The following is a 27,324-nucleotide window of genomic DNA, read 5'->3' as shown; positions in this document are numbered from 1 at the left end:
GCTCTATAAGACTCACTTTTTCCCTCCTAAAAAGTAAGGGGGAATGTGTGTGCGTCTTATGGAGCGAATGCAGGCTGCGCAGCTATCCCAGAAGCCAGAACAGCAAGAGGGATTGCTGCTTTCAGTGCGCAGCGATCCCTCTTGCTGTTCTGACTTCTGAGATTCAGAATATTTTTTTTTCTTGTTTTCCTCCTCCAAAAACTAGGTGTGTCTTGTGGTCTGGTGCATCTTATAGAGCGAAAAATACAGTAAATGTAGGTTTTTATGCTAATAATAAGTACGATGGTATCCATACCTGTTCAGAATATTAAGATCTTAATGACTAATATTAGCAATATAAGCACACACACAATGGGTGCTGAACTGACCATGCATTTACGTTAAACATGTACGTCTAACACAACACAGTGTGTGTCACACAAGAGTTTACTGTATTCGCGCGGCTGTCGCTTAAGAAACCCTGCAAATACGACAACAAGAAGATGGGACTGCGCAAGCAGAGTGCAGAAGCGAATGTTCGTACATAATTGGGAATACTTAGAAAGGTTTGGTTTGCGGCACAAGTTTGCAAGCTGTTGTTGTGCGTTCACTGAACACCAAGAATATAGTGTTATGAGTTTTGATGGAGGGCTTAGGCTGAATGCCTGGGCTTCCTTCTAATTCTTGGAATAGCCTAGCTAGTTTCCTGGCGAGGTGATCGATCGCCTGGGCGGTGGGCCATTCAGGGGAGCAAAGGGAGAGGCTCTGTGCGAGATGGCAAATGGGTATTGGGGTCCCCTCCCTCAACTCTCAGGTAGTTAGAAGGACAAAGGCAGAGTTGACCATTGACTTGGAACCAAACACTGCAAACCCGGAAGTAAGTTTTCCGGTTTGTGAACTTTTTTCGGAAGCCAAACATTCTCCAATTTGAGTGTTATGCTGAGGTGTGTCTGTTTTTGCTATTTATTTTGCGTTTTTGTTTTTGAAGCTCTCTTTCTTTGTTTTTGTGACTGTGTGGAACCCAGTTCAGCTACTGATTGATTGATTGATTGATTGATTGTGTGACTGCAGTACATTCTTTATTGCTTTCATTTTTATGGATAAATGGTCCTGTTAGATCAGGGGTCTCCAAGCTTTCCTTGCCACGGGCCGGTGTCTCGAGCGATGATTGCACTGTGGGCCGGAGGGCAGGGGAACGCACGCTTGTACGCACGCAAACACGCTATTTCCGGCGCATTTCCGGGTCGGAGGAGGCCCGTGCACATGCGCATAAGCTATTTCCGGTGCTCCTCCAACCCGGAAGTGGGTCCCCGTTCCGCACCGGTAAGAGCAGGCAGCAGGGGTTGCTGCGGGCCGGATAAACGGGTCCCTCAGGCCTTATCCGGCCCCTGGGCCATAGGCTGGTGAGCCCTGCGTTAGATAGTAAAATTCATGTTAAATCGATGTTTTAGGGGTTTTTAAAAGTATGGAACGGATTAATCCATTTTGCATTACTTTCTATGGGAAAGCGCGCCTTGGTTTTGGAACACCTTGGTTTTGGAACGGACTTCCGGAACGGATTAAGTTTGAGAGCCAAACAAATCAATGATTTTGCAAACGTGCAAATCCTATAGGCAAGGGAAGCTAATGGAGCCTGAATCAATCCTGGGAATTATGCAAATGCGCACGTTTTCTTATTTTATGTCGTGTATTGTCTCCCTACACCCAGGAAGGAAAGCAAAGAGTGAGGCCGCGTCATACCCAATTCTTTCCTTTTTTAAAAAAACAAAAACTTAGTGGATACATCATTATGAGTGTCAATCAACTAATCAAGGCGCCCACAATCTGCGTGCCGACAAAAGAATGCTGACTTGTTTTTTTAAAAAAGAAAGGTTGCTTAGTAGGTAAGGTGTGCCCACGTGGCAACCGGGCAACACCTGAGCACCCAGCTACGTATGATAGTTTGACATTGCACACATTTATTTGTGGTGTTGTGGGTTTTTTTTTTTAGTGCAAATAGCAGCCTCAGGGAAGTCTGATGAAGATCAGGGCTGCAGCATTTGGGGGGAGAGAGATGTAACCATTTCCTAATAATAATAATAATAATAATAATAATAATAATAATTTTTATTTATACCCCACCCTCCCCAGTCAAGGCCGGGCTCAGGGTGGCTAACAAGCAATAATAAAAATAAGTTGAATGAATACAACTTAAAAACAAAATTAAAATACAACATTAAAATATTGAAACATTAAAATATTAAAATGTAACCTCCTCGCAGGAGGAGAAGGAAAAGAAAAAAGAAAGAGGGGGAGGGAATCAAACTGGCTCCAAGCCAAAGGCCAGGCGGAACAACTCTGTCTTACAGGCCCTGCGGAAAGAAATCAGATCCCGCAGGTCCCTGGTCTCATGAGACAGAGCGTTCCACCAGGCCGGGGCCAGTGCTGAAAAGGCCCTGGCTCTGGTTGAAGCCAATCTAACTTCCTTAGGGCCTGGGACCACTAGGGTGTTGCTATTTATGGACCTTAAGGTCCTCCGTGGGGTATATCAGGAGATGTGGTCCCATAGGTACGAGGGTCCTAGGCCATGAAGGGCTTTAAAGGTCAAAACCAGCACCTTGAACCTGACCCTGTACTCCACCGGGAGCCAGTGCAGCTTGAAAAGCACTGGGTGAATATGCTCCCATGGCAGAGACCCCGTGAGGAGCCTCGCTGCAGCATTCTGCACCCGCTGGAGATTGCCACTCTTGCGGCAATCCCAGTTAAAGCTGGGAACTGCAGGATGGGAGCGTGCCCTAGTGCTCAAATCCTGCTTGCGGGTTTCGCCAAAGAGGCATCTGGTTGGCATGGGGGGGCATGCTGGATTAGATGATCCATGGGCCTGATCCAGAAGGCTCGGCTTCACTTCCTCTCCATGTCTTCTTATGCTCCTCTCCATCTTCTCAAGCTGCTTGTTGGCATGAGAGAGACCTTCCTCCTGGTGTCCATTCGGATTGGGACCGGAGCTCAGCTGCATGGGAGAGCTTTCCTCTGTTACAAGTGGAACCTCTACTTACAACCATAGTCCGTTGCGGAGGTCCGGTCGTAACTAGAAACGTACATAAGTAGAGGCGCACTTTTCCATAGAAAGTACAGTGGTACCTCAGGTTACATACGCTTCAGATTACATACGCTTCAGGTTACAGACTCCGCTAACCCAGAAATACAGTGGTGCCTCGCAAGACGAAAATAATCCGTTCCGCGAGTCTCTTCGTCTAGCGGTTTTTTCGTCTTGCGAAGCAACCCTATTAGCGGATTAGCGCTATTAGCGGTTTAGCGGCTTAGCGGCTATTAAAGGCTTAGCGGCTTAGCGGCTAAAAGGCTATTAGCGGCTTAGAAAAGGGGGGGGGAGCGGAAAAAATCGCAAGACTCGCAAGACGTTTCTGTCTTGCGAAGCAAGCCCATAGGGAAAATCGTCTTGCGAAGCGCATCGAAAAACGGAAAACCCTTTCGTCTAGCGGGTTTTTCGTCTTGCGAGGCATTCGTCTTGCCGGGCACCACTGTAGTACCTCGGGTTAAGAACTTTGCTTCAGGATGAGAACAGAAATCGTGCTCCAGCAGCGGGAGGCCCCATTAGCTAAAGTGGTTTCTCAGGTTAAGAACAGTTGCCGGTTAACAACGGACTTCCAGAACAAATTAAGTTCTTAACCCGAGGTGTGCTGTTGTTGTTGTTTTCTCCCTGGCACTAGTGGCAATTAAAAAACGTCACCACCAACCTTTCCACCTGCTCCGGTGCAGCCTAGATTTCCCCCCAATACCCTCCTTCTGCTCAACATGTGGATCCCAGAAAGTTGCCTCGTACTGAGGGAAGGATGTGTTGGTCCATTCAGATTAGTATTGCCTTCACTGATTGGCAGCAGCTCTCCAGAATTTCCCACAAGGCAAGTTCTCCAGCTTGCTTGGAGATGCTGTTGGGGGACTGAACCAGAGAATGTCTGCGCTCAAAGCAAGTGTTTTACCCTTTTTATGTTACGATGGGCGTGGGAGGGGAACATGGCAATGTACAAACATGCCCCAGTCCTGGCCCTTTTGTGCGTTCGGGGGAGAGGACGGGGGGACTGTGGGTCCCTGGGAACCGTGCTCAAGATCTGATCTGCTTTCTCTGAGATCTAAGATCTCGTCTGATGACCTCTTGATTTCTGCAACGGATGGCAGCGGGTTTTTGTGATTTTGCAAAGAACTTAGATTGGGTTGCTGCATAGCTTTTTTAAAAAAAATTAAGAGGAAAGAAGAGAGGAACAGAAAGCACCTAGCTAGAAAGAGGGTGGTTTTGCAAAAGAATTCTCCCATACATTACCCTCCTGGAGCCGCAATGTTGTTGTTGTTTAGTTGTTTAATCATGTCCGACTCTTCGTGACCCCCTGGACCAGAGCACGCCAGGCACTCCTGTTTTCCACTGCCTTTGGTCAAACTCATGCTGGTAGCTTCGAGAACACTGTCCCACCATCTTGTCCTCTGTCGTCCCCTTCTCCTTGTGCCCTCCATCTTTCCCAACATCAGGGTCTTTTCCAGGGAGTCTTCTCTTCTCATGAGGTGGCCAAAGTCTTGGAGCCTCAGCTTCAGGATCTGTCCTTCCAGTGAACACTCAGGGCTGATTTCCTTCAGAATGGAGAGGTTTGATCTTCTTGCAGTCCATGGGACTCTCAAGAGTCTCCTCCAGCACCAGAATTCAAAAGCATCAATTCTTTGCCAATCAGCCTTCTTTATGGTCCAGCTCTCACCTCCATACATCACTACTGGGAAAACCATAGCTGGTACCTTCCAGAACACTGTCCAACAACAACAACAACAACAATTTATTTATACCCCGCCCATCTGGCTGGGTTTCCCCAGCCACTCTGGGTGGCTTCCAACACAACACTAAAATACTATAACCTATTAAACATTAAAAGCTTCCCTAAACAGGGCTGCCTTCAGATGTCTTCTAAAAGTCTGGTAGTTGTTTTTCTCTTTGACAACTGGTGGGAGGGCGTTCCACAGGGCGGGTGCCACCACCGATAAGGCCCTCTGCCTGGTTCCCTGTAACTTCACTTCTCGCAGGGAGGGAACTGCCAGAAGGCCCTCGGAGCTGGACCTCTCGTCCTCTGTCGTCCCCTTCTCCTTGCGCCCTCCATCTTTCCCAACATCAGGGTCTTTTCCAGGGAGTCTTCTCTTCTCATGAGGTGGCCAAAGTCTTGGAGCCTCAGCTTCAGGATCTGTCCTTCCAGTGAGCACTCAGGGCTGATTTCCTTCAGAATGGAGAGGTTTGATCTTCTTGCAGTCCATGGGACTCTCAAGAGTCTCCTCCAGCACCAGAATTCAAAAGCATCCATTCTGTTTTGACAAGGATACAGCAGTTCTTATTAACCTTTGAAAAGATGTTGCAGATCTGAGCAGTCAAAGCAGCAGGGATTTTTTTTGGGGGGGGGTTGGGTATTGAAGATGTTGGTGCTCAATGTAGCCTGTTCCGTTTGATTCTAGGCTGTGTTTACACCCAGCACAAACCCTTCATGGTGGTTATTTGTCAAACGCTTTTTTTGTCCTGCTTTTCAGCCCAGAGAACGCTGCAAAAGCAACTCATAAGTGTCGGCGATAAGACGCTTCCTGCCATCGGTCTTATAATCTGACGAAGTCACGACACAAAAGGAAAAGACGTTGGGAGGGAGAAGGAAAAGGATAAACCGGGGCACTTGTTTCTTAAGCTCTTGTTTTTACCTCCAGGAAACTCTGCTTTCTCAAACGCCTCTCTCTGCCTCTCTTTTTTGCAGGATATGCGGAAACACGTGATTATGACACTCCTGGACACGGAACAGTCGTACGTGGAGTCGCTGCGGACCCTGATGCAGGTAACTGACCCACGTGGGAGCAGCCCAGGGACCTCGAGCTCCGGTCAAACTCTGCACTGGTCAAATATGCCCGTGCTGTTTTTCTTCTCTAAAGTGGTATCATGTTGCTTTAAATGCATGGCCTGAATGTGGCCCATGTTCAACATCCTTTGAGTTTTAGGAGGGTAGCATCTAAAATAAAAAATCCCCCATGCCCATAATTTGCACGCTATAACTTGCACACGGCATTCTCACTACCGTCTTGTGACTGGCAGTCACAGTACAGTGGTACCTTGGTTCTCAAACTTAAGTCTGTTCCAAAACCAAAGCGCTCTAAAACCAAGGCACGCTTTCGCATAGAAAGTAATGCAAAACGGATTAATCCGTTCCGGACTTTTAAAACAACCCCTAAAACAGCAATTTAACATGGATTTTACTATCTAACAAGGCCATCGATCCATAAAATGAAAGCAATAAACAATGTCCTGCAGTCACACAGTCAATCAATCAGTAGCTGAACTGCGTTCCACACAGTCACACACACAAAACGAGCCACAAAAACGCAAAATAAATAGCAAAAACGGACAGACCTCAGCGTAACAGTCAAAACGGAAGTGTGGCACTGAAAACAGAAGCATAACACTCAAAATGCAGCATGTTCGGCTTCCGAAAAAAGTTCACAAACCAGAAAACTTACTTCCGGGTTTGCAGTGTTTGGGTTCCAAGCTGTTTGAGAACCAAGGTACCACTGTACCAAGTTTCCTTGTTAAACCTTTGCGTTGCTTATCCCACCTGCATTTTCCCCTGTGTTTGATGTTTGGTTGCAGAATGGCAGTGTGGTGTAGTGGATGGACCAGGTCCCAGGAGACTGGGGTTCAAATTCCCACTCGGCCATAAAGCTCCCTGGGTGGATGACCTTGGGCCAGTCATGGTCTCCTCTCAGCTTGATCTACCTCTCAGGGTTGTTGCGAGAGGGGGAGAACCGGGTACGCCACCTTGGGGAGTAATAATAATAATAATAATAATAATAATAATAATAATAATTTATTATTTATACCCCGCCCATCTGGCTGGGCTTCCCCAGCCACTCTGGACGGCTTCCAAAAGAATATTAAAATACTATAATACATCAAACATTAAATGAGTAATGAAACAACCGTGATAATGGACCTCTTTTGGAAGTTACGGTGAGCCGGGAATGAGCACTAGTGCCTGCTGCCAGATGGCTCCATTTTGCTCATAGACCCCCAAGGGGACCCCAGCGATCATCTAGTCCAACCCCCTGCAGTGCAGGAGTGCAAGTGAGGACAACAAGCCAAGATGCTTGGCTTAGTGTGGCCTGCAAGCCAGGGTGGATTCGATTTAAATCACTAGCCAGGAAGACTTGATTTAAATAACTAGTCAGTAAGACGATGATGATGATGAAAATGATAATAATAATATAAAGTCCGATGAGGAAAGGTTATAGGAACTGGGTGTGTTTGACCTGATTCTGCAAGGATGTTCTTAAATTCTTTGACTTTTAGAAAACACCTGAAGGCAGCCCTGTTCAGGGAAGTTTTTAATGATTGATATTTTATTGTGTTTTTAATATTTTGTTGGGAGCTAGCCAGAGTGGCTGGGGCTACCCAGTCTGATGGGCAGCATATAAATTATAAAATTATATTATTATTATTAGTAGTAGTAGTAGTAGTAATAATAATAATAATAATAATAATAATAATTTATTTATACCCTGCCCATCTGGCTGGGCTTCCCCAGCCACTCTGGGCGGCTTCCAACAAAATATTAAAATACAGTAATGCATCAGACATTAAAAGCTTCCCTAAACAGGGCTGCCTTCAGATGTCTTCTAAAAGTCAAAATAGCAATACGGACAGGGCTGCCCGGTTTACCCGTAGCGATGTCTGGAGGGGATTTCTGAGCAGAGCGATGCCCAGGAGTTTCTCTGTAACCAAGAAGCGCACCCTTCTCTCCCTTGCGACTCCTTGCTCGGCTGCACTGCCTTAGCAGGGCTGCCGGAAACAAGACCTGTGCGTTCCTAATGCGGCAGAACGACCCACGTCGGGCACTGGGAAGCTTTTGTCAGCCCAAACCCAGCCTGCGCTCGTCTCCGTGGCAACTGCATCCTGTTGCCACGGGATCCGGGGCTCGAGAGCAGAGCACCAGGGATGACGGCGCTCAGGATCAAGTTGTCAGGGAACTTGCATTCAGGTTTATTCCCCCTTTGGTGTGTGTGCAAATGCTGTCTGACCGGGACGACCTGCCTCCCCACGATTCATTTGCAGGTGTGACTTTGCTGTGAGGCACCAATATGAGTCTTTCTTGTGCCTGCAGCAGTTTTGATTCCACGGGAATCTATTTCTGCCTTTTCCATTGTCCAAATGGGAAGCGCTTAGCTGTTTCCCCTCCCTTTTGGTCTGCGTACAATAAATCCTTCCCACGCACCACAACTCTCAAGTGTGAAAATTGGAGGGTTATTTTCGTACCCTTCGCCCTCTGCTTCGAGTCTCTAATTCATGGAAAACAGACTTGTCAGCCGCAGCTCTTTGCCATTTCCAAATGCCAGGCTCTCTCGACCTCCTTTGTGCAATAAGACTTTTTATTTAATGCTCTGAGTCCTTTTCATCTGTAAACCATAATAATAATATAATAATTTATTATTTATACCCCGCCCATCCGGCTGGGTTTCCCCAGCCACTCTGGGCAGCTTCCAACAGAACATTAAAAAAAAACACAAATAAAACATCAAACATTAAAAACTTCCCTAAACAGGGCTGCCTTCAGATGTCTTCTAAAAGTCAGGTAGTTGTTTATTTCCTTGACATCTGAAGGGAAGACGTTCCACAGGGCAGGCGCCACCACTGAGAAGGCCCTCTGCCGGTTCCCTGTAGCCTCACTTCTCACAGTGAGGGAACCGCCAGAAGGCCCTTGGAGCTGGACCTCAGTGTCTGGGCAGAACGATGGGGGTGGAGACGCTCCTTCAGGTATACTGGACTGAGGCCGTTTAGGGCTTTCAAGGTCAGCACCAAAACTTTGAATTGTGCTCGGAAATGTACTGGGGGCCAGTCTAGGTCTTTCAGGACCGGTGTTATGTGGTCTCGGCGGCCGCTCCCAGTCACCAGTCTAGCTGCCACATTGCCCTCCTTTTTACTCCATCGAGGAAGCGTTGTGGCTCAGAGGTAGAGCATTTGCCTTCCACAAAGAGGGTCCCAGCTTCAGTCCCCAGCAGCTCCAGATAAGGGAGGGAGGGTCTCCCTTCCCGAAACCCTGGAGAACAATTGCCAGTCAGTGTAGACAAAACTGAGTCAAATGTCCCCATGTTCTGACTCAGAATAAGGCAGCTTCCTATAGGGTAACATCAAGCCCATGGGTAGGCAAACTAAGGCCTGGGGGCCGGATCCGGCCCAATCGCCTTCTAAATCTGGCCCATGGACGGTCAGGGAATCAGCATGTTTTTACATGAGTAGAATGTGTGCTTTTATTTAAAATGCATCTCTGGGTTATTTGTGGGGCATAGGAATCCATTCATATTTTTTTCCAAAATATAGTCTGGCCCCCCACAAGGTCTGAGGGACAGTGGACCAGCCCCCTGCTGAAAAAGTATGCTGACCCCTGGTCAAGCCAGTGGTCCAGCAAGCCCCACATTCCTCCAGCATGCTCCATCTGGAGGGACATTGGGCTTCTTGAAGCAGAGAGACGAACAAGCTGTATCGGCACCTCGGCAACGCAGCTTGTTTCTCCCTCTGCAGCGGTATGAGGGCGGACCTCAATGGCGGTTCCACTCAGCGGTATATCGCCGGCAAAACCGCCACTGCTCTGGAGTCCCTCTGCCTCCAGCTTGTTTTTCTGCTAGCTGTGCTGGGCGCTGGGAGCAGAGGGACTCATGAAATGGCAGTCTCGCCAGCGATATACCGTTAAGCAAAGCCATCATCGCAGTCTGCCCCTTGCACCAGTCCTGGGCGATACAGTGGACGCTCGGGTTGAGAACGTGATCCGTGCGGGATGCACGTTCACAACCCGCAGCATCCACAACCTGCAGCGGCGCGTCTGCGCACACGCGGGTCATGATTCAGCGCTTCTGCGCATGCACAAAGTGTGATTTAGCGCTTATGTGCATGTGCGACCGCCGAAACCCAGAAGTAACCCGTTCTGGTACTTCTGGGTTTTGGTGGTGGTGCTGTGGGTTAAACCACGGAGCCTAGGGCTTGCCGATCAGAAGGTCGGTGGTTCAAATCCCCGTGATGGGGTGAGCTCCCGTTGCTCGGTCCCTGCTCCTGCCCACCTAGCAGTTTGAAAGCACGTCAAAGTACAAGTAGAAAAATAGGTACTGCTCCGGCGGGAAGGTAAACGGCGTTTCTGTGTGCTGCTCTGGTTCACCAGAAGCGGCTTAGTCATGCTGGCCACATGACCCAGAAGCTGTACGCTGGCTCCCTTGGCCTATAGAGCGAGATGGGCGCTGCAACCCCAGAGTCGGCCACTGGGCCTAATGGTCAGGGGTCCCTTTACCTTATACATATACATATATACAGTAAGGGACGCGGGTGGCGCTGTGGGTTAAACCACAGAGCCTAGGACTTGCCGATCAGAAGGTCAGCGGTTCGAATCCCTGCAAAGGGGTGAGCTCCTGTTGCTCGGTCCCTGCTCCTGCCAACCTAGCAGTTCAAAAGCACGTCAAGGTGCAAGTAGATAAATAGGCACCACTCCGGCGGGAAGGTAAACGGCGTTTCCGTGCGCTGCTCTGGTTTGCCAGAAGCGGCTTAGTCCTGCTGGCCACATGACCCGGAAGCTGTATGCCGGCTCCCTCGGCCAGTAAAGCGAGATGAGCGCCGCAACCCCAGAGTCGGCCACGACTGGACCTAATGGTCAGGGGTCCCTTTACCTTTACCTTTAACCCAAAAAAATGCAAGCTGAAGCGTCTGTAACCTGAGGTATGACTGTATATGGATATATCTATGCGGGGGGTCAAATTTGACCAGGGGGTCCGGCGCGCTTCCTCCGCGCAGCTCTGCTCTTCCCCCTTGGAACCTTTGACTCCAGCAGAGTAAACACAGCAGAAGCAGAAGCAGGAACGTTCTGTCGTGTGGTGGCAATAACTCAGAATGACACGCAGCTCTCCTTATCTTAAAGTCTTTATTGCTGTACAGATCAACACATCGTAAATCTTCCCGGTGAGACGCAGCTCATGTTGCTCCTTTCTCCATGGAGCCTAACACGCAGACTGAAAAACACACAGAGAAATCCACGCCCCTTCCGTGTTCTCTGCCCGCCCTCAGAATGTGAGGCGTCATCACTCAGAACTCTTAACCCTGTAAGTTCTGAGCCCCCTCAACACCCCCTCTCGAATCACGTTCTGAGAGGACTTCTGAGTGTTCAACACCTTCCCCATTGCCTTCCACCCCTTCCTGGCATCGTTGTTAGGCACCTGTTGAACCTCACAAACCTCAGGTTCGCACTGTGCGAAACCAACCCACGCATTTGTGACCTGAAACCTCTCAGGTGGAATTCCCTTTGTAGCCCTTGAAGACCGCCTGGGCACAAACTGGGGTTCTTCTCCTGACCCACTGGGGCCAGCATGTGCGTCTTCCTCATCAGAAGACTCCCCCTCTGACTTGACACGTCTGTGAGCTTTCTCCATTATGCGCACAGGAGATGAGGGCTCACTCTTGGACACTCCCTTCACAACCTGTGGAGACGCCCTACTCTGTTCAGGGACCTGGTCTCCACCAGCAGGTTCAGGCTCTGGCTCTCTTTCCTCCTCAGAGTCAGACAGACAATCTGAGTGAACGTCAGAGCGCACTTTGCGCCTAGCCCAGCCATCCTGCTCAAAGAACTCAGCCTGTTTACTGACCAGAAGCTTGGTCTGATCACCTTCTGGGTATGCGAATCTCCACCCCTTGGTCGCGGGTTCATACCCACAGAAGATCATTTCCTGGTACTTTGGACCACCTTCTTGCTGCAACCACTTTGGTACAGGCACCATGGCCCTGCAACCAAAAGTGCGAAAGAAATGCACAAGCGGCTTCTGCCGATGAAGCAGGAAATACGGGGTGTCACCTACCACTGAATTGTAGCACCTGTTCATCGTGAAATTGGCCGTTTTTACCGCCTCCCCCCAAAAACTGTGAGGCAAACCAGAGTCATCCAGTAGGATTTCGGATGCTCGAACCAGGGCTTTACTCCTCAGCTCTGCCACGCCACTCTCCTGAGGAGAAGTCACCTTGTGACGTATCCCCCTCTGGCGAAAGAAACCCTTTAGAGCAGACCCAGTGACCTCAGAACCACGGTCAAACTGGAAACCTTGCACCTTGGTGGAGAACCTCTGTTCCACCTCTGCAACCCAATCTTTGATCAGTTGCGCTGCTTCCTCCTTCGTTCTCAGCGTGAACGCCCATGCGTTCCTTGTAAAATCATCTGTCAGCACCATCAGCCACTTGGCCTTGCCCAGACTTGGCTGTGGCATACTTAAAAGGTCTGCATGCACAAGCTCAAAAGGCTTTGTGGTGACCCTCTCCACCCTGGGATGGCTAAATCCCTTGTTTCTGGCTTTCCTGCAAGCCTTGCACTTCAAAGGTTTACCACATTCTTTTACCTTGCAACCTTTGGTGCACTCTGATAACATCTGGACGTCCTCACAGGACCCATGTGACATTCTCTTGTGCCACACGCAAGCACACGACACATGAGTGTGGTCAGTGGCTTTCCCCTCACCCTCGAGAGGTGATTCCAGAACAAAGAGGTTGTTCTGATTTTTTCCAACACGTACCAGTTGCTCTCCACCTCTGGAAATGGTACAAACATTTTTTTCAAAACTCACAGAATATTCCTCCTGTAAAAGAGAAGGTACAGACAGCAAGCAATGCTTTATCTCAGGGAGAACATAAACCTTCAATTCAGCCTGTAAAAAAGAGACAAACAAGTTAGAAATATGGGTTACACGGCCCTGTGCACCTGTAGCAAATCTAACAGTTTTCTCAGTTGAAACAGCTTTGCAGTTCCACATTTGTCCATCAGGTGGCGCTGTTACCAAATGGGCATTCGCAGCTGAGTCAACAACCCAACGTAGGACCCTCCCCCCACTGGAGTTGTCCTTCTTTGTTGCCTTAGCAACTGACTTGACCTTGGAGCTCTCGCTGCAGGTGGTGGTGTCCAAAACCGCCATCGACGCAGACAGTTGAAAAACGCTCTCCTCCCCTTCCGGCCGACCCTGGGACTTTCCACGCTGGCCTCTTCTCCCGGGCTGGTTCCCATGGGAAACGACCTTGGGCGCATCCTGCCTTGGCTCTCTCGCTCTCTGTGGGCAGTTGCGTCGCAGGTGTTCAGCCGAGGCACAAACAAAACATCTCCGAGTGGAAAACTTTGCAGACTTGCCTCTGGTCTTCACTGCCCCCCCAACCTCTCCAGCAGCAATCCTCCTTGAGGCTTTTCTGCCGTTGGGAAAATGGCTTTTGGCTTCTGCTGTGGTTTCTCTGCAAACCCCTCTCAGCTCCTGCCAAACAGCCTGGGCACTCTCAAGACTCTTGGAATGGCCTTCCTGGCCTGCATCCCCAAACTTGGATGCATAGCCTCCAGAGGAACAGCTTGCCTCTGCTTTCCTCTTCCCAGCTTCCAGCAGCTTTGCAGCATGCAGCTCATATGTAGGGGCATTCCGGCAGCCCTCCAACACAGTCCCAGCCCCCTCTGGGCCTTCTGGGCATTCCTCAGCCTCTGTGCAGCTCTTGGCCCCCTCTGGGCGTCCCTCTGGGCTTCTTGGGCATCCACCAGCCCCTCCTGGGCATGGTGCTTCCTCAGAGCAATTCTCAGCCCCCTCTCTGGGCCTGGCTCCCACTGCTTTCTTCAGTGCCTGCCTTCTCCCGGCCCAGGGCTTGCTCCCGTCCACCTTATCAAAAGGGATTGACGACTCCTGGCTGTCTGCCATCTCTCCCCGGGGGCCCAGCTTACTTACAGGTCCGGCAGATCCTTCCCAGCGAGCTCCCTTCGGCTGGCTCCAGCTACTCCTTAGCTGGCCTCCTCATCGGCTGGCCTCCGGCTGCCGCCTCCTCACACGCACGAACGTTGCTTATCTTTACTGCTGACCTCCATAACCTATGCGGGGGGTCAAATTTGACCAGGGGGTCCGGCGCGCTTCCTCCGCGCAGCTCTGCTCTTCCCCCTTGGAACCTTTGACTCCAGCAGAGTAAACACAGCAGAAGCAGAAGCAGGAACGTTCTGTCGTGTGGTGGCAATAACTCAGAATGACACGCAGCTCTCCTTATCTTAAAGTCTTTATTGCTGTACAGATCAACACATCGTAAATCTTCCCGGTGAGACGCAGCTCATGTTGCTCCTTTCTCCATGGAGCCTAACACGCAGACTGAAAAACACACAGAGAAATCCACGCCCCTTCCGTGTTCTCTGCCCGCCCTCAGAATGTGAGGCGTCATCACTCAGAACTCTTAACCCTGTAAGTTCTGAGCCCCCTCAACAATATCTAGCCCAGGCCTAGCAGGGACAGGGAATAAGGTCCTGGTTTTCACTCTTTGGATGTCTGATTCCCACTGTCAATAGCCTGGATCGGCGGCATTTGCTCAAAGTTGGGCTTATGCAGAATTCTGCGTTGTCGTCATTGGAAAGCCTCGGGACAGGGCGTGCCAACCTTTGTGGTGCCAGGCTTTTATTTACGCAGGGGAGAAGGGGGCTTTAATTGGATGGCACAAAGGCAAACCCATCGACTTGCCGAAGAGGAGAGCTGGAAAGAGCAGCTGCATTGTGGGCTTGAAGGACAGGGGGAAATAATTACAGCTCAGGAGCCTTTAATACGGCACAGTGAAATTCCTGGAAATGCTCATGACTCATTCAGAGATGACATCTTTGAAGAGGGGAGACAAGGGCAGCAAAAGGAGCAATCCAGTTTTGATTAGCTTTTTAAATACCTACGAGATGCGGAACGTTTCCTCTACTTTTGGAAAGATATGTAGCTGCAGTGGAAGCAGCCCAGATTTTGGTCTCTTTCGAATGTAACACTAAACTGTGGGTTAGCTTGACGTGCACCCAGTGTCCCTCTCCTCTTTCATTTCTGTTGTTGATTACTTATTATTATGATTTGTTAATTGTCTATACTGTGTTTCATCAGTGTGTCATTACGTGCTAACCTTAAAATGTGGTTTAGGCTTAACTACAGTTTAGGGAAAGAAGCCAATACAGTGGTACCTCGGGTTACATACGCTTCAGGTTACATACGCTTCAGGTTACAGACTCCGCTAACCCAGAAGTAGTGCTTCAGGTTAAGAACTTTGCTTCAGGATAAGAACAGAAATCGGGCTCCGGCGGCACGGCAGCAGCAGGAGGGCCCATTAGCTAAAGTGGTGCTTCAGGTTAATAACAGTTTCAGGTTAAGAACGGACCTCCGGAACGAATTAAGTACTTAACCTGAGGTACCACTGTAACATAAACCATGGTTTGAAGCTGGCCTAACTTTAGTTGTAGGTTGTAACTTCAGCTTCGAGGGTCTATAATTCAAAGATTTGGGCTTTAACCATAATTGTCTTACTTGCTTACTTGTTCTAGTTACAGGTAGGTAGCCGTGTTGGTCTGCCGTAGTCCAAACAAACAAACAAACAAACAAACAGTTCCTTCCAGCAGCACCTTAGAGACTAACTAAGTTTGTTATTGGTATGAGCTTTCATGTGCATGCACTAAGTAGTATCTGAATAAGTGTGCATGCACACAAAATCTCATACCAATAACAAACTTAGTTGGTCTCTCAGATGCTACTGGAAGGAATGTTTTGTTTGCATGCTGGTTTAGTTGTAGCTTCCGGGTCACCTTCAAAGGTAGCCCCATGTAGAGCGCATTGCAGTAGTCCAAGCAAGAGAAAACTAGAGCATGCACCACTCTGGCGAGACAGTCTGTGGGCAGGAAGGGTCTCATCCTGCGTACCAGATGGAGCTGGTAGACAGCTCCCCTGGATACAGAATTGACCTGTACCTCCATGGACAGCTGTGAGTCCAAAATGACTCCCAGGCTGCGCACCTGGTCCTTCAGGGGCACAGTTACCCCATTCAGGACCAAGGAGTCCTCCACACCCACCCACTTCCTGGCCCCGAAAAACACTACTTCTGTCATGTCAGGATTCAACCTCAATCTGTATTAGGCTCCCCTCCACCCTTGTAGCGAAGGACTCAGAAAGCTTTGCATCTGGCAGAACAAAGAGTGTGAATTCCTGCTTGGGCAACTTCTGGCTGAGAGAGAATAGGGATGCAAGGGCTGTCAGTCCTTGCAACCGTGTTATAGGGGCCGGTCCTGTCCTGAGAACTCTCTGCTTGTAGCCTGTATTTTTGAATAAAATGTTAACTCGACTGCTCGCCTCTTCAGTGCTGACACCAGCTCAATGCCAGAGGATCTCCTTTGCTTGCAAGAGGTCCTAGGCAAAATAGAGCATCTCTATGGAAAAGTAGCAGGTGATGGAAAGGAGACTTTTCTGCCTTGGACTCTGGAGAGGTGCTTCCCCAACCTGGTGCCCTCCATATGTTTAGGGGAGCAGCTCCCACCAGCCACGCTAGGCTGGGGCAGATGGGTATTGTAGTCCAAAAAATCTGGATGTCACCCACTTGAAGAAGAGGTGTGTGTGTGTGTGTGTGCGCGCGCGCGTGTATATACCAGCATATTCTATGTCACAAATCAGCATCTGGCTAAACTGGATTACATATGTGCATTGATGTACAGTGGTGCCCCGCAAGACGAACGCCTTGCAAGACGAAAAACCCGCTAGACGAAAGGGTTTTCCGTTTTGGAGGCGCTTCGCAAAACGAATTTCCCTATGGGCTTCCTTCGCAAGACGAAAGCCCATAGGGAAATCTCCGGGACAGCGGGGAAGCGCAGCACGTCTTCCCCACTGTCCTCGGACCTCCTCCGAAGGCTGGCGGTGGGGCGGAGAGACCTCCTCCCCGCGCCAGCCTTCGGATAGCTGTCCTGAAGTCTTGCGGTGGGAGGAGGGTTTTCCTTCCCACCGCCAACATTCAGAATGTTGGCGGTGGGGAGGAAAAACCCTCCTCCCACCGCAAGCCCCGGGAACAGAGGAGAAGCGCTGCGCGCCTTCCCCTCTGTTCCCATACCTGTCCTGAAGGCTTGCGGTGGGGAGAAAAGCCCTTCTCCGCATCGCCAGCCTGGCAAGCGGTCTCCATAGGAACGCATTAATTGATTTTCAATGCATTCCTATGGGAAACCGTGCTTCGCAAGACGAAAAATTCGCAAGAAGAAAAAACTCGCGGAACGAATTAATTTCGTCTTGCGAGGCACCACTGTATATTTTAATGAACTGAACAGAGTAAAAGCTTATGAGTCATGAGGGGTGCACAGATTGTGTGAATGAACTCAGCGCTCAGCTTATATTTTTAGTTGCAGTTTTGATAATGTTTTTAATATTGTTTTATAGATTCTAAACGCTGCGTTGATTTGTTAATCGCACAACTTGCCAATAATTGTGAGGTTTAGCTTATTTTTTAGTTGCTGTTTCATTAAGTTTTCTTTTATAGATCGCAACTGTTTCGTTGAAAATCTGTTAATTTTTTCATACGACATATGCTGTATTCGCGATGTGCTATTATGTTTTATTACGTTATGGTCGTTTATCCGTTGTAAGCCGCTTTGGGATTCATTTGAATGAAAAGCAGCGTAAAAATACAATCAATCAATCAGTCGGTATTGAATTGGATGGGTCTTGGTATCGGCCATCTTCCTGTCTCCTAAATGTCTGCTCTTCCTTCTCTCTTTCCCTTTCCAGGGTTACATGAAGCCCTTGAAGCTGCCGGAAAACGCCATCCTCTGCGATCCCGCCCTAGTGGACGAGATCTTTGATCAGATCCCCGAACTGCTGGATCACCACGAGGAGTTCCTGGAGCAGATCAGCGAGTGCGTGCAGAGCTGGAGCGAGAAGCAGAAAGTGGGCGACATCCTGGTGAAGTCTGTGAGTTCAGCTTTTCTGACAACACACACACACACACAACCTCTGGCACACACAACCTCTGATCAAGGAGCTGGTATTCGAGATGGAAGTGTGGCTTTCCTGGGTTACTTAGCCCAAAGGATGCAGGGTTTTCTGGCATATTTTATTTTATTAATTAATAATAATTTTATTTTTTTATTTTAACTTCCGGTTCTTCTCTTTTTTTATATAATAATTTTTATTAATTTTAACATATGAATTCTAATACATACCACAAACCACTTATACAATCTTTTTTTTTTACTCCCATCACCTCTGATGATCCCCCGTTTTAACCACTTCTTATGCATTTCTTGGGACGCGGGTGGCGCTGTGGGTAAAAGCCTCAGTGCCTAGGGCTTGCCGATCGAAAGGTCGGCGGTTCGAATCCCCGTGGCGGGGTGCGCTCCCGTTGCTCGGTCCCAGCGTCTGCCAACCTAGCAGTTCGAAAGCACCCCCGGGTGCAAGTAGATAAATAGGGACCGCTTACCAGCGGGAAGGTAAACGGCATTTCCGTGTGCGGCTCTGGCTCGCCAGAGCAGCGATGTCACGCTGGCCACGTGACCCGGAAGTGTCTTCGGACAGCGCTGGCCCCCGGCCTCTTGAGTGAGATGGGCGCACAACCCCAGAGTCTGGCAAGACTGGCCCGTACGGGCAGGGGTACCTTTACCTTTACCTTTATGCATTTCTTAAATTCATATTGCCTTTAATTATCTTAACTAATCATCCTCCCCTTTATCCATTTTTGCAATAGTTCCAATAATTCACCTCACAAAACTTCTTGCAAACCTACAAACGTAGTTTGAACATCACTATTACTTTTCAAATAAACTGTAAATTTACACCAGTCTTCTGTGAATTTCTGGTCCCGCCGATTTCGAATCCTTCCTGTTAGTTTGTCTAATTCTGCATAGTCCATTAATTTCATCCTCCATTCTTCTTTCGTCGGTAATTCTTCTTGCTTCCATTTTTGTGCCAATAATATTCTTGCTGCCGTCACTGCATATAAAAACAGCTTACATTCTTTTCTATTTATATCACTTCCTACCATGCCCAGTAAAAATGCTTCTGGTTTCTTTATGAATGTATATTTCAACATTTTTTTCATCTCATTATATATCATTTCCCAGAAGCTTTTCACTTTTTTACATTCCAACTTCCAGTTCCTCTCATTGTACTATTTTACATTTTGTTCATCTGTCCACAGTTCATTATTATTTTTTAACTTTCCCGTTTCTTATCCAGAATATTCTTTTATATACTGTCTCTGTCTTTCAAGATTCATTCTAAGTCTGCCAGGAGTTTACCGTTATCACAATAGTTTTTAAGATAATCTTTAAACATTATCCAATCTTTCATTAACTTTCTGTACTGAATCTCCTCTTAAATCTCCCTGTCATCCTTGCGAGTTGTAAATATTCTATCGTTTTTGCTTGCCAGTCAGTTTCTGCGGGGATGTTGTCACTTTTCCAGTTCTTTGCTATGAAAATCCTAGCCGCTGTGGTCGCGTACATAAAAAACAGTCTAAGATTTTTCTTCATTTCCATGGATGTAATTCCTAATAGGAAGGCCTCGGCAGTTTTTTTTGTGAATGAGAGTTTGAATACGTTTTTAAGTTCATTGTATATAGTGCCCCAAAATTCTCTTATTCTCTTACAATCTCACCACATGTGCATAAAAGTACCTACCCCATTTTTACACCTCCAGCTGACCTCTGAACTATTCTTATACATCTTGGCCAATCAGCAATGCGAATTCATGTTTGCTTGTTTGAAAAGTGATAATCCCCAGGGGCTGAAATTCTCCACTTCGCGTTCTCCCACCTCCCCACTTTCTACAACTTCAGAGGGAAATGTCCCCTTTTCTCATGAAGCCTTTGTCTCGCTCCTTCCCCAGTTTTCCAAAGACATCCTGGTGAACATTTATTCTGCCTACATCGATAACTTCCTCAATGCCAAAGATGCTGTGAGGATCGCCAAGGAAGCCAGGCCAGCATTTATGAAGTTCCTGGAGGTAGGACAGAAATCTTTTTTATATATATAACATTTTATTGGGTTTCCAAAAAATAACAAAATGAAATAAAACGGGGGGGGGGATCACAGCCAAATTAAACCATAATTTTTTGTCAGTCAACTTCCCTCCACTCCCCCTCTTGGTTCTGTTATAATATACTTGTTCATGCACATCCATAAAATCTTATACAGTCATACCTCGTGTTGTGTTTGCTTCACGATACGTTTTTTCAGGTTGCGTCCCGCGGCGACCCGGAAGTACCGGAAAGGGTTACTTCCGGGTTTCACCGCTCGCACATGCGCAGACATGCAAAATGACGTCACGCGCATGCGCAGAAACGGCAAATCGCGACCCACGGGTTGCGTTCTGCTCATGTAGCGAATGGGACTCCGGAACGGATCCACTGTACCACTGTATACTTAATCCAATTTTAAAACCTTCTTCATCCTATTACAAGTGACTTTTAAAAGTTATACAAATGTAAAAATCTACACACAAAACTTTCAAAAGTATGCCTTAAACAGTTGCCCTAAAGTTGATGAGTAAATGAGCAAATTAAGTTAATTTGGATATGCAGAAAATATTTAAAAATAAATTCAAGGAGCCGCAGAAAGAGAGAGGGGGAAGGAAGTCAAGTTTTTAAATGTTAAAATGACTGTAAAATTATTGAAACGTATAAACCTGAAAAGTATTTTTTTTAAGCAAAACCTGATCTTCATGTTCTTTCAGCAAAGCATGAGGGAAAACAAAGAAAAGCAGGCACTTTCAGACCTCATGATTAAGCCGGTTCAGCGGATTCCACGCTATGAGCTTCTGGTCAAGGTGAGGCCTGGTTATTAATTGCTGTTCATAAATTGTTGTTATTAATTGTTGAACTGCTCCGAGACCTGCGGGCATAGGGTGGCGTATAAATTCAAATAAACGCCATCTCCAACTCCTTGAAAGATTCCATCAACAGTGTCTCCGAAAATTTTGCACATCACTTGGGAAGACAGGCGAACTAATGCCAGTGTACTGGAAGAAGCAAAGATCACCAGTGTCGAAGCGATGATTCTTCAACATCAACTTTGTTGGACTGGTCATGTTGTTTGGATGCAACTAATCTATTCTGAACTTAAAAATGGAAAGCGTAATGCTGGTGGTTAACCAAAGAGGTTTAAAGACTCTTTCAAGACAAATCTTGAAAAATGTAGTATAAACACCAACAACTGGGAAACACTGGCCTGTGAGCGCTCCAGTTGGAGAACAGCCTTTACCAAAGGTGTCCTGGGCTTTGAAGACACTCAAACTCAGGACGCAAGGGAGAAACGTGCTAAGAGGAAGGCACACTTGGCAAATCCACACCATGATCAACTTCCGCCCGGAAACCTGTGTCCCCACTGTGGAAGGATGTGTGGATCCAGAACTGGCCTCCACAGTCACTTACGGACTCACTGTTAAAACCGTGATCATGGAAGACAATCTTACTCAGCTACGAGTGATTGCCAAAGAAGAAATAAGAAATTCAAATTATTATTATTATTATTATTATTATTATTATTATTATTACTACTACTACTATTATTTGTTGTTGTTGTTGTTGTTGTTTAGTCGTTCAGTTGTGTCCGACTCTTCATGACCCCCTGGACCAGAGCACGCCAGGCACTCCTGTCTTCCACTGGCTCTCACAGTTTGGTCAAACTCATGTTTGTAGCTTCGAGAACACTGTCCAGCCATCTCGTCCTCTGTCGTCCCCTTCTCCTTGTGCCCTCTATCTTTCCCAACATCAGGGTCTTTTCCAGGGAGTCTTCTCTTCTCATGAGGTGGCCAAACTCTTGGAGCCTGAGCTTCAGGATCTGTCCTTCCAGCGAGCACTCAAGGCAGATTTCCTTAGGAATGGATAGGCTTGATCTTCTTGCAGTCCATGGGACTCTCAAGAGTCTCCTCCAGCACCAGAATTCAAAAGCATCCATTCTTCGGCGATCAGCCTTCTTCATGGTCCAGCTCTCACTTCCATACATCACTACTGGGAAAACCAGAGCTTTAACTATATGTACCTTTGTTGGCAAGGTGATGTCTCTGCTTTATTATTATTATTAAAAACTGATGGCAGTATTCAGCTTCTGATATAGAGGAACAGAGAACAGTGCAATAGATATTTAGCAACCCAACGAGCTAAAAACTTGACATTTGTTTTGTTTTTTTGCTGGAAGCTCTGCTTCTCAGGGTGCAAAACGTTTCCGCCCAGTCAAGAGACTTGCGGAACAATCTGTGTTGCAGCTACACTGAGTCACCATCCTTGTTATTTTAGAATTCTGCTTCTCGACTCTCCTTGAATGGAGTCGCTTCAGCGAATGCCCAGCAAATATTTACTGCAAAGAGGAAAAAGGATGCTTCCATCTTTCCAGTTCTGTTTTGGGGTTTTTTATTTTAAAAAAGGTGGTAATTCTCAAGGACCTTTTCGGCAAACCCAGTTGGGATGAATGGAAGAGCTCTGATATGTTCTTGCAGGACACCGGATTTCAATGGAACTTGGCACCTAGTTACGAACTTCTATTTGCCCTGAGAAGTTGTCCAATTTAGCCCAGCTGTTCTGCTGCCTGGATCCTGGATGGTGGGCTGAGAGGTGCTTTTCGGCAAGCTGCATTCCTTGAATACTTCGCATGCCTATGAGTCAGAGCCGCAGGCTTGGATCTGATTCCAGGAAAAGAGACAGTTACTCATTCAGGAGCTCTGAGCCCACCAGAGAGAAGAGAAACGAGATCCTTCGTGGTCCGTGTCCTCACAAACCAAAGTACTGCAGCAAACCATTTTATTTGTTTGTTCGCGGCGTTTATCACCCTATTTGGAGTTCAAGGTGGCACACACGGGTCTCTTCCTTCCCATTTTGTCTGCACAACAACCCTGAGGGGTAGGTTAGGCTGAGAAACTGTGACTGGTCCATGGTCACCCAAGTGAGTCCCTTACCTGAAGTGAGGATTTCATTTTTTTCAAAAATGTATTTTATTTTTAAATTTTCACTTTCACTTCACAAACAATTTAAAAAAAAAAACCCATCCAAAATACATACATAGTTTGAATTCCCTCCCCGCTTCCCTTCATGGTTTATTCAGGAACCACTTTCACTACTAAATCTCCCCTTTCGTTTCTTACAATTATTTTTCTCTACATTCCTAATAGCTTAATACAGTGGTACCTCAGGTTACATACGCTTCAGGTTACAGACTCCGCTAACCCAGAAATAGTGCTTCAGGTTAAGAACTTTGCTTCAGGATGAGAACAGAAATCGTGCTCCGGCGGCGGGGCAGCAGCAGCAGGAGGCCCCATTAGCTAAAGTGGTGCTTCATGTTAAGAACAGTTTCAGGTTAAGAACGGACCTCCGGAACGAATTAAGTACTTAACCTGAGGTACCACTGTAGTCATAACTGCTTGGGTTAAATTAGTCCTGCTAATGCAGTTAATTGTTTACCAAATAATAATAATAATAGTAATAATAATAATAATTCAAATACTCTGTATATTTCCCCCATTCTTCTTTTAAAAATTCTTTCCTCTTGCTTCCTTATTCTTTCAGTAAGTTTTGCCATTTCTGCATGGTCCGTTAATTTTGCCTGCCATTCCTCCACAGCAGGGACTGCATCTTCTCCTCATCTCTGCGCTTACGTCGTTCCGGCAGTGCAAAATCAGGATTCGAACCCTGGTCTCCCGGGGCCTAGTCTGACACTCTGACAACTAACTCCACACTGGGTTTCTCTCTAGTCAGGAGTTCAGCCTACACTTGAGTAGGACCCTGGCAGAGACACATGCCCGGCTGGCAAATTCTCTCCCCCCTGGTCAGTTGTTCGGTAGCTTCAAAAGCTTTCTTCTGCCCGAACATCACAGCGACCGATGCCAACCGACACCGGCACACTTAGGGATCCGCAGAGTTTGTGCATCATGCGTGACAGACCTCAGCAACTCAGCATTTTGGCTAATCCACCTTTATTTACATATAAACACACACAGAGCACTGCAACATGGCTCCCTCTCTCTCTAGCATCAGACAGCAAAGAGAAAAAGACAATAGTCCCACTTCATGGAACACAGTAGCAGAAACATCCTGTCTCCGTCACTTCCCACTCTGTGGAGTCAAAACATACACCGTCATGTGAAAGACAACAATCCCATGACTGCAATCATGGAGCAGGAATACTAACAGCCTGCACACCTGTCTGGCTTTCTAAAGCCCAGCAGCAAGATTTCCGAAGCCCAGTGGGAAAGGAAGAGCAACACGGGAAGTGGCCTCGCGCTATGTCAGACCCTTGGTCCAGCTAGCTTGGTATTTCCTGCACTGACTGGCAGCAGCTCTCCAAGATCTGAGGCACGTGAGTCTCTTCCCAGCCCGACGTGGCAATGCCATTGGGCATCAAAGCTGGGGTCTTCTATGTGCAAAGCAGACGCTCTAACCACTGAGCTGCAGCCCCTTCCCTACCGTTCCCATATTGATATTCTGCTACTCAGCCAACTTTCTTGACCAAGGAAGACTTGCAGAAATCCTGAAGGGCTTACAGTGTAGATTTCACCCCGCAAAGTCCGTGGAACTTCTTGTTCCTAGCTTGGCATGCTTAGAACTGCAACCTTAAGGACTATAAACTTGCTTGGTTATTTTTAACAAAAACAAAATGACTCTCTCGGCCGCCAAGACCATACAACACCGGTCCTGAAAGAGCTGCATTGGCTCCCAGTACGTTTCTGAGCACAATTCAAAGTGTTGGTGCTGACCTTGAAAGCCCTAAACGGTCTCAGTCCTGTATACCTGAAGGAGCGTCTCCACCCCCATCGTTCTGCCCGGAAACTGAGGTCCAGCACCGAGGGCCTTCTGGTGGTTCCCTTATTGCGAGAAGTGAGGTTACAGGGAATCAGGCAGAGGGCCTTCTCGGTGGTGGCGCCCGCCCTGTGGAACCCCTCCCCACCATCAGACGTCAAGGAAATAAACAACTATCTGACTTTTAGAAGACATTTGAAGGCAGCCCTGCTTAGGGAAGTTTTTAATGTCTGGTGTTTTAATGTATTTTTAATCTTTTGTTGGAAGCTCCCCAGAGTGGCTGGGGAAACCCAGCCAGAAGAAGTAGAAATTAATAATAATAATAATAATAATAATAATAATAATAATAATAATAAAACAAAACAAGCCAGGACATATCCTTGATATGTGGAAGGACGTTTGGATCCAGAACTGGCCTCCACAGTCACTTACGGACTCATTATTAAAACCGTGTTTATGGAAGACAATCTTACTTGGCTACGAGGGATCGCCAAAGAAGAAGACGACAGCCAGGCCAAGACAGATGAGGGCCTTTGCTGCGACTCCAGTGGGTTTTATTTATTTCTTTGTTTTGAAAGAAAGCAACCTGTTCTTCCCTGCCATTTGGAGAGAGCGTGTGGGAGATCGCTTTGGTAGGATTGACGTCTTTTCGGAAAACGCCAAGCCTTTAAGCCAGCAGGAAGCTTCTTTGCATCTGGAGAGAATGAAGAAACTGCCAATTCCTTTCACACACACACACACACACACACACAACTTTTAGGCGTGTATGAAACCGTCTCCATTAGGGTTGCCATCTCTTCCCCTCCCTTTCTGGCTCTGCTCCTGTGCCATTAACCAGCATCTGTTGTTGTTGTTGTTTAGTCGTTTAGTCGTGTCCGACTCTTCATGACCCCCTGGACCAGAGCACGCCAGGCACTCCTGTCTTCCACTGCCTCCCGCAGTTTGGTCAAACTCATGCTGGTAGCTTTGAGAACACTGTCCAGCCATCTCGTCCTCTGTCGTCCCCTTCTCTTTGTGCCCTCCATCTTTCCCAACATCAGGGTCTTTTCCAGGGAGACTTCTCTTCTCATGAGGTGACCAAAGTTTTGGAGCCTCAGCTTCAGGATCTGTCCTTCCAGTGAGCACTCAGGGCTGATTTCCTTCAGGATGGAGAGGTTTGATCTTCTTGCAGTCCATGGGACTCTCAAGAGTCTCCTCCAGCACCACAATTCAAAAGCATCCATTCTTCAACCAACATCTAGACAAGTGTAAAAATACATCAGGTGCAAACCAGCCTTTGCCAGGAGCCTTTAGCCAGCAGCTCGCCCTCTTGGCGCAACATACCTCGCAGGGTTGTTGTGGGGGGGTTATTAAATGAGATGGAGGGGAGAGCTACATACACCAGCTTGAGCTCCTTTGGAGGAAAAAGGTGGGGCATAAATAAATTAAATAAAAGACATTTCCAGCCCCTGCCATTGGAGATTGAAACCCAGGACAATTTAGGCCCAAATTTGACACGCTGCAACTGAAACTACTGCCATTTTGTTCCTTTTTCCTGGAGGGGCGGCAAGTGATGGGAGGAGCTTCACTTGCAAAAAGGCCAGTGAACACGACCAGTGAAAAAGAGCAGCTTGACAATAATAAATAATAATAATAAATTTTTATTTATACCCCGCCCTTCCCGGTTCAAAAGCCGGGCTCAGGGCGGCTAACAACAAATTTAAGACACTTTAAAACACTTAATTATAAAAGCAGCACAAAACACAGTACAAAAACATAAATAACAATCAAAAATCAATGAGATAGCTTGATGGGTTTCTGAGCCCAGCTGTCTGATTTTAGAGGGCTGATCAACCGCTGCCTCCCTTTCTACCCCGGCCTGGATAATCTCAGGTTTTGAATCTGGACCAGGTTAGTGCTTCCCTCGGTTATAGATCATTTTTGCAGGGTATACTCATCCTAAATATATGGCTCATCCCAGACATAACACTGTCCAAGGCTTTGGCGGGGCCGCCTGAAACGTGGATCTTAGGAAACACTAGGCAGATTCCTACTATATAAACATATGTGTGCATGCTATATATTTATATCTGTGTATAAAAAGATAAGCTAACAAACATTTGCCGGCAGTTTTCAAGAGGCTTGGTGGGAAACGTCTGAAGTTCTCGGCCGGCGAAGTTTGCCATTTGACATCTGCCCCCTACGCTTTTATCAGCAAAAACTGCAATTGAGACATATTGAGGGGGGGGGATTCTGTATGCAACGCACCATTTGCTTGTGGCGTTTGTTTTGATGGTAGCCAGTGGCTCAGCTGGCTTTAAAAAGGGGGTTGTGGGAAGGAGGGACACCCCCCCTCCAGAAAATCTCTTCTGTTAGTTACAATAGCAAAATGGAGCATCCATATTCAGGAGCAGCATAGCTGCGAATATGTGATGCTGGGAACTAGCAGCAAGGGAGTGACGTGGCTTTCGTGCCCTGCTTGTGGGTTTCCCAGAAGCCAGCTGGCTTGCCCCTGTTGGAAACTGGGTGCAGGGCTAGGTCTGACCTGGTGCAGCTTCCGTGCCCCCCGTTCTTACTTAGCAAAAGCGCTCAGTTGGCTGGCAGCAAGAATGGGCAACCTCTGGCCAGAACTCAAGGATGATGATGATGATAATAATAATAATAATAATAATAATAATAATAATAATAATAATTTATTATTTATACCCCGCCCATCTGGCGGGCCTCCCCAGCCACTCTGGGCGGCTTCCATAAAAACCAAAAATACAGTAAAATATCACACGTTA

General features: G+C 47.4%; 1 protein-coding gene across 1 annotated transcript in view; it reads left to right on the top strand.

The window, feature by feature from the left end:
• The window catches only part of ARHGEF17 (Rho guanine nucleotide exchange factor 17), a 191,264-nt gene that overhangs the window by 114,773 nt on the left and 49,167 nt on the right, over positions 1 to 27,324 (top strand). Inside the window, exons 2-5 of the mRNA XM_053385410.1 lie at positions 5,745 to 5,822; positions 17,563 to 17,745; positions 19,660 to 19,776; positions 20,506 to 20,598. Of these exons, the coding sequence (XP_053241385.1) occupies positions 5,745 to 5,822; positions 17,563 to 17,745; positions 19,660 to 19,776; positions 20,506 to 20,598 (471 nt within the window). The remainder of the gene's footprint in view (positions 1 to 5,744; positions 5,823 to 17,562; positions 17,746 to 19,659; positions 19,777 to 20,505; positions 20,599 to 27,324) is intronic.

Source organism: Podarcis raffonei, chromosome 4 (assembly GCF_027172205.1).
Source record: "Podarcis raffonei isolate rPodRaf1 chromosome 4, rPodRaf1.pri, whole genome shotgun sequence".
NCBI lineage: Eukaryota > Metazoa > Chordata > Lepidosauria > Squamata > Lacertidae > Podarcis > Podarcis raffonei.
Note: the sequence above shows the minus strand (reverse complement) of the source record. Positions and strands in the feature narration are given on the sequence as shown.